Source organism: Tetrao urogallus (assembly GCF_951394365.1).
Source record: "Tetrao urogallus genome assembly, chromosome: 9".
Lineage (NCBI taxonomy): Eukaryota > Metazoa > Chordata > Aves > Galliformes > Phasianidae > Tetrao > Tetrao urogallus.
Genome location: NC_136822.1, coordinates 8739648 through 8752735, shown reverse-complemented (window position 1 = coordinate 8752735; position 13088 = coordinate 8739648). Strand labels below are relative to the sequence as shown.

General features: G+C 39.2%; 1 protein-coding gene across 1 annotated transcript in view; it reads left to right on the top strand.

Moving 5' to 3' along the window:
- COL4A4 (collagen type IV alpha 4 chain) overlaps nucleotides 1–5707 on the top strand; it is a gene marked incomplete at both ends in the record, with an annotated part of 60619 nt that extends 54912 nt beyond the window's left edge. The window contains 4 exons of the mRNA XM_079539992.1: nucleotides 1558–1674; nucleotides 2601–2789; nucleotides 4313–4599; nucleotides 5444–5707. Of these exons, the coding sequence (XP_079396118.1) occupies nucleotides 1558–1674; nucleotides 2601–2789; nucleotides 4313–4599; nucleotides 5444–5707 (857 nt within the window). The remainder of the gene's footprint in view (nucleotides 1–1557; nucleotides 1675–2600; nucleotides 2790–4312; nucleotides 4600–5443) is intronic.
- Nucleotides 5708–13088: the final 7381 nt, after the last annotated feature.

The window sequence follows — 13088 nt, the reverse complement described above, 5'->3', positions numbered from 1 at the left end:
CCAGACAGTTTATATTCAGATGTAAAACACATCTTTAAATTTTAGAGAAACATAGATTCATAAACCTTGCTATGCTAACCAAAGTCCTAAAAAGATGTACCAATGATTCCAACAGTTACCATCCTCACAGAAAAAACTAGAGCAAATCTGTATGGTGTCTTCAGTATAGGTAGCATCTAAATGTAATATCCTCAATTTAGGTAGTAGAATCCCTCCTACCGTTTGAGACATTTTTACTTGGGCAAGTTTGTTGTGGTAACTGCACTGAACATACTATGTCTCCAATAGGGGAAAAAAAAATTCTATCATGTGCTCCCAGTAGATTCCCTGCAGGGGTCATTGCTCTTTTGAAAGTGAGCACAAGGCAGTTTTCAGTGAACTATGTCATTTTATACCGCTTAACTGATTTGCCAACCAAGAGGTGTTTCTAAGTTGAATTGCTGTTTTCATTCTATATACCCTTACAACAGTTTCTGTAAAATCAGACAATGCAATGATATGTATTTACACTGGTTTGTACAAAAACCACTTAGTAATGCTTTTTCTTTCATTAACACAGCAGAATTCCAAACTGTACCTGCTGAGAAAGCTACATAGATCAGAAACAGGTTTTACTGGCAGAATCAGGGTATATTACTAAAACTTCTGTGCACTTGAACCTTGGCAAAACAGCCATGCAACAGAAATTGTAAAGCTGTTCAATTGTTTTGAATTTGTGGAATCCCAATGAAAAGGTAACATGGGGAATGGTTAAATGCTGTAAAGCAGCTTCAAAAACCAGTTTGCAGGTTAAATGTTATAGTTTGCAAGGAATAAAGCGTGCACCGTTAATTATAACCAACACGTGCTAGAAAACAGTTGTTTTTCACACAAATTGGAGAAACACTGCCAAGTGCAACAACATCTGACAAGTTCAGATTGCATTTAAAGTAGTCAGAGGAGTATTGTTATCTGTACCCTACATAGGAGATATTTATTGCTGTTTGACCATGCTTTATTATCTGCTAATGCGTACAAATGTTTTTGTGTGTGAGAAATATAAAAAAGCCTTTGCTCTTCCCCACTGGAGGTAATCCAGTTCAACTGTCTCTCTCTTTTCTGTTAACACTTGAATACATGCATTGCTTCACAGGAAGTTCAGCATGTTTAAAGGCTTTGTTGAATCAAGCCCTAAAAGACGAAGGCCTGCCATAATGAGTTATAACACGTTACATAGTAGAAATACTAATGGCAATTCTGCAAGAGGCTTGTCATTGTAATGTTTGTCACTGGTTTTATTTCAACTGTAAATCATACAAATTCCATAGAGAGAATATAAAACCTTATCAGCAGTTACCGTTATTAAACTCTCACCTCTGAGCTACCACTGCAGTCACCAGGAGAATAAGTTGTAAAGAGAATTCCCAGCAGAAAGCATTTCTGCACCTCTGTTTCTTAGGTGTTGTTCCTTTGTGGCATCATTTCTGCTGACCTTTTGCATACTGTGTATGTTTGGACAGTGTACTAACATTAAAAGGAGTTATATTAAGGGAGAGTACATACTTCACATTTATCTAGGAAGGAAAGGTGAAGAAGGGTCATGTGGCCTGCCAGGTCAAGATGGCTTACCAGGAGCACCTGGACCACCAGGTGACCAAGGGCATGTGGGAGAGCAAGGATACACTGGACCACAAGGTAAAAATGGTTTCTTTTTCTTGTCCATTTACTGCTATGGAATGGGATAAGCAGATGCTGCAACTTCATTTTGAAAGCAACTTTGCTGACGTTCTTTGATAGTGGTGGCTCCAATTCAGAAAACTCCTAAAGACTCCGCAGGAGTTGCAGCTCAAGAAGTGTTGGATTTCCTGTCTGTGCCACTGCTGCAGCTACCCATTCACATTACTTTTTGGGGGGAGATATGCAGGATGCACAGAGTGGGTTCTCCTTGCACCCCTAGTTCACACATGGACACATCCACCTCCAATCCAACAAACTATGACACTTCTTTCTGCCTCAGTCCAAGCGCTGACAGTGACATTTCTGGTTATCACCATAACACAAGAAATTCTCTTGAAAGAATATTCGTCTTGGCAATCAATGATCAGTCAGGCAATCAACCACACATACTTAAATGCCATTTATCAATAGGTATGCAACTCTGAGTCAGGGCTACAAGTGCAATTGTCCGAGTAATTGAAATTGTATTTCTGCTGTGACAACTGTTAATAAATTACCAGCTTAACATGTGAGGAAAATGCATAGACTGTTGCTGCAGGGATTTAAATTCAGTCCAGACAAAGTAATCCACAACTAAGTCTGGAAGATCATTGACCACCTCAGATCATTTCTTCCTGGGCAAATATCCACGCAGCACAGGACAGAGACACAGTAGAAAAGCCATCTATGAAACATTCTGTACAATTTAGTTCTTTTCTCTCTGATAACAAAGGTTAACATGAGTCTACTGGTGTCTCTATTGCCCATGACAACCTCAAAGTTAGCATTAGATTCAGCCAGAAACCCCTTGTTGAACACTAAAATACAGTAAAAGAGAAACATTCCCACTAGCTACATGTTCCTGCAAGCAAATTCACTTTACCTTTTCTTCTATGTACAAAAAGGTCCACCTGGCCAGACTGGTATCCCAGGACCACCAGGGCCCCATATTAGATCTTCAAGTGGATTCTTGCTCGTCCTTCATAGTCAGTCAGACAGAGAACCACTTTGTCCACAGGGGATGCCAAAATTATGGACTGGCTATAGTCTGCTGTACCTGGAAGGACAAGAGAAAGCTCATAATCAAGATCTTGGTATGTATTGTAGTATATGATAATTTCCCTGTGGATAAGGTCTAGGATGGTGTGATCTACACAGTGAAAGACAACTCAAATAGAGTACAGTAAAAAAATTACTTATTTTCTGCAATACAGAACCATTCTAAAATGAGTGGTGGTTTGCTTCCCCCATCCTGGCTAGCCATCTGGGGCTGTCTTTGGGCTCACTGGAGACATTCTCTTAGATCAGGGGCACCTTGGGAAAAATAGCTGCTTAGGTTAGATGGTTGCAGTTGGACAGCATAAATAAACTTTACAAATAAAATTATGCATCATATACAGCAGAATTTTGTGCTCAAGTCTAACTTTTTATCTATTTGCTTTCAAAAAAACCCAAATGTCTCCCAAGGATAGTTAATTCTGGAATTTTGAGACATTTCTTCTACGTAAACAATTTAGACTAGAGTTAAAACGTAAAAAAACTGATTGGCTGTAGTTCACGTAGAAGTAATTTTCTAAATTGTTGTAATCTTGTTCTGCAAGAGCCAAAGAATCTGCTAGGAGAAAAGATCATCCTTACTGGCTGAACAAAAAATATTTAAGAGTTAAAAGAACTTTTTTTTTTTTTTTTAATAACTACAACAGTGTCACTTTGAAATGTTTTCACTATTAGGTGTTTGGCATTCCCCAGGATAACCACAGTTGGGAACAAAATGTCTTATAAAAACACTGGGAATATGATCCAAGTAAAATAAAGTCCTTGTTCCCTGTGACCAGTGGGTTCTTTTCTCAGGCATTTTTCATACTCAGGGTATTCCAGATCACGTATTATTACTAATATGGAATGCTATCAGTGGTAAACAAAATTGGCTTCTCTATAGAAACATCACTTCTGTAAAGAAATAATAAAAAGACATTAGGATTTTTGGGCATGAGAGAAATAACGCCTCATACAAAGATCAGAGCACAAGAGAACTGCAGTGTTAACTACACAGGTCATCACAAAACTATTCTTAACTGAATTCTAGGAGAATTTCAATTTGAGAGTCTGTGAAAATTTTTCAGAATGAAGTTAAACAACTGCTGAGTTTTCAGCTTAATGCGCTGGTAGCAAAGGTCTGTCATACTTCACAAAAAAAATTCTATTTATCAGAATTGGCTTCTTTTTTCCTACTGCTTCTAATGAGTTCTGATCTCCTCTTAAGCCAGCTGCCTCCTGCCCAATTTATTTTTCAGTGTTGGCACAGCTACAAAATTTGTTGTACCTGTTTCCCATGGTAAGAAACTGCTTCACATTTAAATGCTAGACTGCAGCACTATTCAGTGCTACTGAAGAAATGAAGGTACGGATTGGTTAAAAATAGTTTCAATATAACTAACTTTTTGTAGGAAGCCCGGGAGGTTTAAAATACTTGAGTGACATAACCTCTGTCAAGACCTGCAGTTTTGCTGCAATGCAGGCCAGAAGATTATTATCAACATACCTAAAAAAGAAGGGACAAAATTTTCAAGTCTTCATCTTTTTTGTTGTTGTTGTTTTCCATTCTTATTGTTTTCAGGTCTGGCAGGATCTTGTCTTCCTGTGTTTAATACCATGCCCTTTGCTTACTGTAACATCAACCAAGTTTGTTACTATGCCAGCCGAAATGATAAGTCCTACTGGTTGTCAAGTGCCGCTCCCTTACCAATGACACCACTCTCTGAAGAAGAAATACAACCGTACATAAGCAGATGTGCTGTATGTGAGGCTCCAGCTCAAGCAGTAGCAGTTCACAGCCAAGATCAGTCGATTCCTCCGTGTCCAATGAACTGGAGAAGTCTTTGGATAGGATATTCTTTTCTGATGGTAAGTTTCTGGGCACATGATTTCTTTCATACAGCTTTTGTGTTCTACAGACTGAAACATTTCAGCTCTAAAGGAAAAGCAAGCTAACAGATGTCTAGCAAATAGTACCAAGAAAATTCAGAAAAAAACTTCACAAAATGAAGTTTTGACAGTTTCAAAACCTGTCTGTAAGTACATATATATTATGCTAAAGTCATAGCTTTGAGCTGTACGTTTCTTAAAACTGCCAAGATTTTTGCATGCTTGTCCCATAAACAATGGAATTTTCATGTACAAAGACACGTCAGGACAGTGCAGCAATAGGACAAGGAATAAAGGCTTTAAACTAAAAAAAGGTAGATTTAGATTAGATACTAAGAAGAAGAAACTCCTTACTCAGAGGGTGGTGAGGCACCAGAACAATCAGCCCCGAGGAGCCGGGGATGCACCATCCCAGGAAACGTTCAAAGGCCAGGCTGGATGGGGCTTTGAGCCACCTGGAATGGTGGAACATATCCGTGCCCATAGCAGGGGGCGGAGTTAAATCTTTAAGGTCTCGTTCAATTCCAAACATTCTATGATTCTGTGGATTAGAAGTGCAGGTCTTTTCACTGCTGTCCTTTAGTCGCATTAGATTGAAGAACATCATTTAGAATCCACTTGGATTACTCTTTTCTTCAGCTTGTTAAGTACTACAAAAATAAGCCCTAGACTGTTGAGATTAGAGATTTCATCCAACAGCTGAAGGTGACTGCAACCTGAGATCACGAAAAAAAGTTGAAAGCAGTTAAATAAAAAGAAAAATTAACATCATTTACATGTTTTTCCACACACAGTTAACAAGTTTTTTCACTGTTCCTTCCAGCACACTGGATCTGGTGATCAAGGAGGTGGGCAGTCCCTTATGTCACCAGGAAGCTGCTTAGAAGACTTCAGATCAGCACCATTCATTGAATGCCAGGGTCAGCGGGGAACTTGTCAGTTTTTTGCTAATGAATACAGCTTCTGGCTAACAACAGTGATGCCTGACTTGCAGTTTGCATCAGCTCCCTTGTCAGGAACTCTTAAAGAAGGACAAGAGCAGAGGAAAAAAATCAGTAGATGTCAGGTATGCCTGAAGCATGATTAACAAGTGAAACAAATTAATAGCTAGAGTGAGACAAAAAACATGCTAAAGACAAACAGTATTTAATATGTAAATATATTTTAAAGTGTGTAACTCTATTTGCTTGAATGGATACATAAAATGGAAAGATGCATCTATTCAATTTCAGCGACCCATGTGCACATATCTACAGGTGGTAAAACCCAGTGTGAACTACTGGAGTCTGCTACCATAATGTACAGGTAACAAGCTGAACTTGCAGGGTTGAAGTCAGTCTGGAATGCCAAGAATACAGTACATGATTATACAAGACAGTGGATTTCCTGTTAAAAGTGGCATTTAGAACAAAATATGGCATATTATAAAGAACCCCCTCTTAAAAAGTATACAAGTGCAGATATGCAAAGAGTCAAATGTCTTAAAGTCCTACAGCTGAATTTCCCAAGCTAAAAGAAATTTTCCCATGCTGTTTCTGAGGGAAGGGGAAAATGCAATTGTTAAAACCACATGATTACACATAATAAAAGCAACGAAGATCAAAGTCTTACTGCTGCTGTACCTAACAAAACTGTGAAAGAACTTAATTGAGATTTCATAAGTAACAATAAGTTGCAAATCCATTTGACAACAGATTATGTAAGAAAATAAAATTAGATGAGATAATGAAGCCTTAAAAAGCTATATTTATATTAGTGATGAATTTCATGAGAAGAGGTAAGTAAAATTATTAAGCTTTAATCCAAGTAGCAGGAGACAACAAAGCAGTTTTTAATGCTAATTGAAAAGAAATTGCAGCATGCTGATGAACCTAAGTGAGGAATATAAGAAGCACTTGTAAAATGTTACTAACTATTGTCGGGGGGGGGAGGAGGCTTTTTTAAAATTATTACTATTTTTAGAAATACACCACAGGAAAATTCATCACCTTTCAGAGTATTCTAGAATGACTCTCTAGATACACTTTTTATTACTGAAAGCGTTGATTATGAAAAATTTTATAAGCTTAGCACTAGTCACTTTCTGGGAAAAAAAAAAAAAGCACCTATTCCTTTTTCATTCAGCTATAAAACCAGAAAAATGCATATTTAAATTTTGATGAAACTACTGAAAAGTCATTGATGGCACATGGAGAATTCATCTTGTCCAGAAGGACCACAAATGCTCCTTTTACCACTTTCTAGGGAAGAATAAAACGTTTTTCCAGCGCTTTTAATTTCAGTGTGTTCACTAAGAACATAAGCAGAAGGATTTTCAGACTGAGATGCAAATCCAAAAGACCCAATAATTAAAGGAAAATTCCCTCCAAAGCCATCGCAAGCATCTGATCAGCCAGCTTACAGTGTGGATGCACAAAGTCAAAAAGCAGGAAAAACACAGTCCAGCCTCAGCCAGAGGAAAATAAAGCAGTCAGAGTAACTCCATTCAAGTGTGAAAACATCAGATTGCAACTGCTTTCTGCCGAGACCACCAAGCTATACTGATCTGCTGTGCTGACATGGTTGGCTCCTACCCTCTCACCCAGGAAACAAAGCCTACCTGGGACACATCCCTGTAGCCACTTGCCATGGGACGCATTTCCCTTTGGGATCCTATCTTCTCACTAGCACAGAACCCTCAGTTCACTGCTCAGTGACCGTAGCTGCATGTTCTTCCCTTCAAATATGGCATATCACTTTTTTTTTTTCCTCTGAGAAGGGACTGATTTTTCAAATTTAATCTTTTCCTGCTTCAGATGGCATCCCACAAGCACAATGCCAGCTTTCTGGTTGAGAAGAAGTAGGGTTGTGACCCTCCAAGGTGTTGAGGATCCTCAGCATTTGATGCAGTGAGAAGAAAGCAGCACGTAAAGGGGAGCACCGTGTCTCAGCCGCCTACCCTTTGAGGTGCGCAGCCTGCATTTCCAAGGCCTAATCTAAAACCACACTGTTAGTTTCAGCTTACATTCAGTAACAGCTGAATACCCTATTTGTTTTTCTCAAGTGAGGTCCCCATTGCCTTCTTGGACTTTGAGGACTCCACATGTAGGTTTCACAAGACAACATTCACCGCCTTCTTTGTCACACACGTGCAGCCTCTTTTTAGGTTAGAGGCTCTCTGGAAGGGGCAGGCATTTTGTTATGAGTACTTGCAGTGTAGCTTACAGTAACATACCATGGGACATCAGGAAAAATTTCTCTTCTCCAGCCCAAACAGCCCCAGTTCCCCCCACCCACTCCCTCCTGCGTCATTTTCTAGTTTCTTCACCGGCTTCGTTGCTCTTCTCTAAGTGTGTTCCAGCAGCTCAGTAACTTTCTTGTGCTGAGAAGCCAAACTGAACACAGCACTTCGGGTGCAGTCTCACCACCAGTGCATACAAGAGAACAATCCCATCCCTGCTCCTGCTGACACTCTATCTGACGCTGTTGGCCTCCTTGCCCACCTGGGCACACTGCGGGCTCCTGTTCAGCTGGCTGTGACCAGCACCCCTGGCTCCTATTCTGCTGGTGACTTTCCAGCCTCTCCTCACCAGGCCTGTACTGCTGCATGAGGCCATTATGGCCCAAGGACAGCACCCAGCATCTAAAGTAGCCATTTCAAAGCACTCTACTGCTTTGGTCATGTTCAATTTTAAATGATCTAAAACAATTGTGTTCTACGATTTTGAAACAAAGTTTTTGCACCCGTGTCAGCTACGTTTTACTGTTTCCTATAAAAGCATTGGAGATGTACATTTAATCTACCACTGATAGCTTTGGATGTCTGATAGCTACGTAGGCTTCTGTCTTGCATTTAGCTGACGGAGGCATTTGTCAAATACCAGATTTAATTCAAAATGAAGTTGCAGATGAAGTGCTTAATATTATTAAGCAAATAAGACATACTAAATTACAAAGCAGGTGTACTCTAATTCTGCAATCATTTGTCCAGAGAGTGTACACAAAAAATAATTAGGTAAATTATTCATATGGGATCTAATTATGAAATTAAATGTAAAAAAGTATAGCTGAAATAATTTTTAAGTGTTAAAACAGTTTTAAGGCAATACTCCCATGCTAGTCTTACAGCCCAAGTATCACTGCATTCAAGAACTTTGAATCTAGTGTATGCCCCACAAAGAAGCAACAATTTTCCTACACAGTAGGAAGATATTAATAGCAACACCAAAATATTCTGCTGGCTGGGCTTCCTGGTTGTTGGCATTACAGCCATTCAGGATTCCATTTGGATGGAAGCCCCAGTCCTTGGGGAATATAAATGTCCTATTGCATTCAGTGGTTCAACTATGGATGTATGGAAGTGCCAACGAGGTTACCTGTATGGAACTTGTTCCTAGGGACATGACTGATGTGAGCCTGAGCAAGCAGTGACAGCACAGCTGTTCTTCCTGCAAAACTCCCTGAGCACTTACTGGCACAGGCCAGCAACAGCAGATAGAGCTTCATCAGCTACCAGTGAGGGAATGGAGCAACAGCAGGGCAATCCCAGATCAGAAAACTACTTAGAGTCTTATTCCCAGAACCACATTATTATATGCAACAAATTCAGGCAAAAGCCTTCCAGGAATTTTTCCAGGGTAAACTCTTAACCAAAACAACTCTTTCTTCCTTTGGCTGGATTGTAAGCGCCAGTGAAACAACAAGTATTAAAACAGTCCAAAAAATCTGGTAGTCTACACTTCTTTCTTATTTTGAAAACAGCATTAAAGTACACAAGTACTTAAATAATTGAGGGGAAAACAGAGGTTGATCTGATTGTATCACTTTTTCTTCCAATGTACAGCTGAACATAGTCAGTTTACTATGACAGTGCAAGCAATCTAGCACAGTACATGAGACCATATCATTAACCCTCATCAATTCTGCAGGTATTGCCAGTGCTCTAATTCAGGAAACAAACCACGTCCATCTGGGCAGTTTTCTTTCTGGAGTTCCAGACAGGCTGCTGTAAAGGAGGTCACTTTACAGACTGAAGCCTGGTCTTGTAAGATCTTGCACAAGCAATCCCAAAATAACTTTTAATTGAATTCAGTCTGCCATACTTTAAAGAAAGGCTGCAAATGTGGACTTCTGTTTAATGCTTTACATGCCCTCTGGAATCAGCTGCCTGGCAAGAAAGAAAAAAAAATCATTCAAAATCATAGGGAAGATGGGTCAATTAGAAATAATGGGGAACAGTTGCTTGCAAGAAAAAGGATTACTCAAAAAACAGTTGTGAAGAAGAGTCAGGAAAGGATCAGCCTTGCCTCTGAAATGATAAAAACTGTTACACAATTGCTTTGGTAAAAACTTCAGCAGGTAAGGGAATTACTTCCCCAGAACGAGCATCTATTTCATGGCTGGATACTATTTCAAAAACCAGCATTTTAAAAAAGTAAACGATTGAAGTTCTGCCCACCACAACCAGCTGGAAAACAAGCAAAGTAGAGGAATCCTGTCCACAGCATTCAAACAGATACTGCTCTGTGCTTGTGCCTTTCTATCCACTTCATCTAGAGGGTCCAAAAGGTATTGGAAGTTCAATTAGAGGTGAAATTCTGTAAGTGTTAAATGAAAAAACAGCTCCACATCATTCTGGAATTTATATAAACACGTGGTTCCCCAGATAATGTGGACAGCCTTCAGCATCTAAAAACACCTCCGAGCAAATCTCACCTTTTCAACCAGCACAGTGCTTGGCTGCTTCTCAATAGGTAACAAGTACGTTAAATGCTTTGCTTTCCACAGTTACAAGCGAAGCAAAAAGATGATGCAAAAGGAAAATTAATACTGATTTCTAAAGAAACATGCACACTGACACAAATCAACTCCTCTGGTTAGGGATGCCGAGCAGAGAACCATCACCGTGCTCTACCACCTCACAGTTTACAGAAAGATTTAGAATAAAGTATTCGAGCCCCAAAATTACACCGTGTTCAGCTTGGTAAATGAAAACTTTGCTACAAAAAAAAAAAAATAAATAATAAAAAAAAAAAAATCAAGATTTTTTTACAGAATTTAGTCTTCCATGCAGTTACAACAAATATCACTGCTTCAGATACTCAAGCCATTTTTCCACAACAGCCACTCTGACCTCAGCTCTTCTTGAAAACTCCAGGCAGAATGGCAGTGGGAAGCCTGACCTCTGCACACCGTGCATTTCAAAGACTGCCAACACTGCTGAATTACAATTTGCTCCAATGCAAATGAACAAAATCTTATCAAACCAGATGAGTTGCACTGTTAACAGGATAGCTGAACTTAGCTAATTAAGAACGCAGTCCACTTGTTAATCAGACAAAGGAACATAATAGCATTTGCAGATGCTGGATGTATACACTGGAACTGGTTTTCAGGAATCAGCAAAAAAGGTCATCCCACACTCATTAAAATTGTACAGATTTAGGAACCATTCCTTAGATCACTACGTACAGAGGGAAAAGACAGATTGCTGGTCTTCCCATCAACACAGCCATTCTCAAATGATCCCTGTAACGAACACTTTGGTGATGGACTTAAACACCCCCCAATAATGCAAGAGCAAGTAAGCAGTAAATGTTAAACTCAGATATTTGTCTAACCGGCTCCATAAAGACTACAGAAGGTGACAGCAGAATGTTGGCTTATTGCAAAGGTCCACTAGTCAGAAAGCCTTTGCTCACATTCATTTTGCTGCACATTACCCAATTTCTTCTTGTAAACGAACAAAAGACACCAACTTAACTCTGCTCTCATACAGCAGAAGATTGTTAGCACGTGTATGTCAATCTTGTGTCTTACTAACCCACTGCTTCAATCTTCAGGTGACACAGGTGAATATAAGTAAAAACACCCACACCAGATGAAATGTTACTGAAAGTCCCCATTCTCCAATTTTCTCATCTGTGAGCTAGCTTACATAAGATACAAGATTTATACCCTTTAGGAAGAGTAAGTTTCTTTTACAAACAGTTCTACAGCTGAAAGCTGAAAATCATTAACATTTACTTACCTGATTTAAGGTGACAACAATGGAAGGGAAGCAGGCAGATTTTGACCTAATTTGCAGCCTGTATTGAGAACAGTATCAGCAGTGACACTCTAGAACCATCTCTCCTGCTGTGGTGATGTACCATTTTGACAGCAGATTTTAGGGCACCTCCCCCCTGAGGAGAAGCTGTGCTGCTTGGAGAAAACGAGTCACACATGAATATATGCTTTGCCTTTGCTGAAAGACAAAACAGAAGTGGGGGGGAAAAAAAAAACTTTAAAAGTTAAACACTGCTTTTTAACCGCATCTTAATTTGGGACTGCAATGTACCCATATTTATAAGCAGTAAGATGCTAGGTCACTGAATCAGTAGGTTTCAAGAACAGGCCTGTTAACAAGCCTGCTGCTTGGGATTGATTGATGGTGTAGGATTTCTTACATGGTAACTGATCACTGAGGTCGGACAAAGCATAAAGCATTCTCAAGAAAACACAGCATCTGAAACAAAGGAGACAAACTTTAGGTGCCAGAAGTGTTGGTGCTTCGTGGTGTTTGTTGCTGCCATGTGCTTGCAGGGTTTTTGTTGTTTTCTTTTTAAATCAGAACTGCTTTTTTTTTTTTTTTTCTTTAAATCCTAATTTTATGTAGCAATTGTCAGCCACTGAACAGAAAATACTCAATGTGGAATTTCCCATTCACATACACTGTCCTGAATTTCAGCCCTTGAAGAGACAGCAGTACACAGGAATGTCAAGAATTCACCTGTGACTTTCATCTACCAGCCTCAGTGGATGTAAGTCCCTACTGAAGAATCACTCTGAAAATTTCCAAAATGCTGTTAATAAGGGAACTTCCCAGTAATCCAATCCCCAAACTTCCACTAAGTTCAGAAGAAGCAGGAATAGTCCTAACACAATTAATCTGCCCCCTCAGTATCACCATTCTTCATTTCTAACACTATTATGGCAGCTCTATTTGAAATATATGCTTTAATTACTATAATGAGAAACAGACACTATGAAATATAAACAAACTTTATTTCAATTTTTTTACACAAGAAATGAAAACAGCTGAACAGCTATTAGTACTGAGAGGTTTTCTTAAGAATTTAATGGCAAACATTCAACAAAATGTAAGCATGAGGAACTTCCTGTGTTACTCACGTGGTTGTAATCACATTCTTCATCTTGGTTTCTGCTTTACTTCCTCTAACTAACTAGTGAAGTGCAGTGCTTTTAATTAAAATGATAGACAGTAAATTGCACAAGCATTTGACCAGTGTGTTACATTTTGTCTGAGGAAACAATCCTCCTACTTCCTCCTTTTCACATCATTATTACACAGTGAGCAAAATGTGCAAACTATGCATCTTTTTGATATTTAATTGAATACCAGAAAGTTAGCCTGCTGTAAGGTACGCCTATCTGCTTTTTTATTCTGCAGCTACTGAATATACTGAAAAACAACCAAGGCACATCAG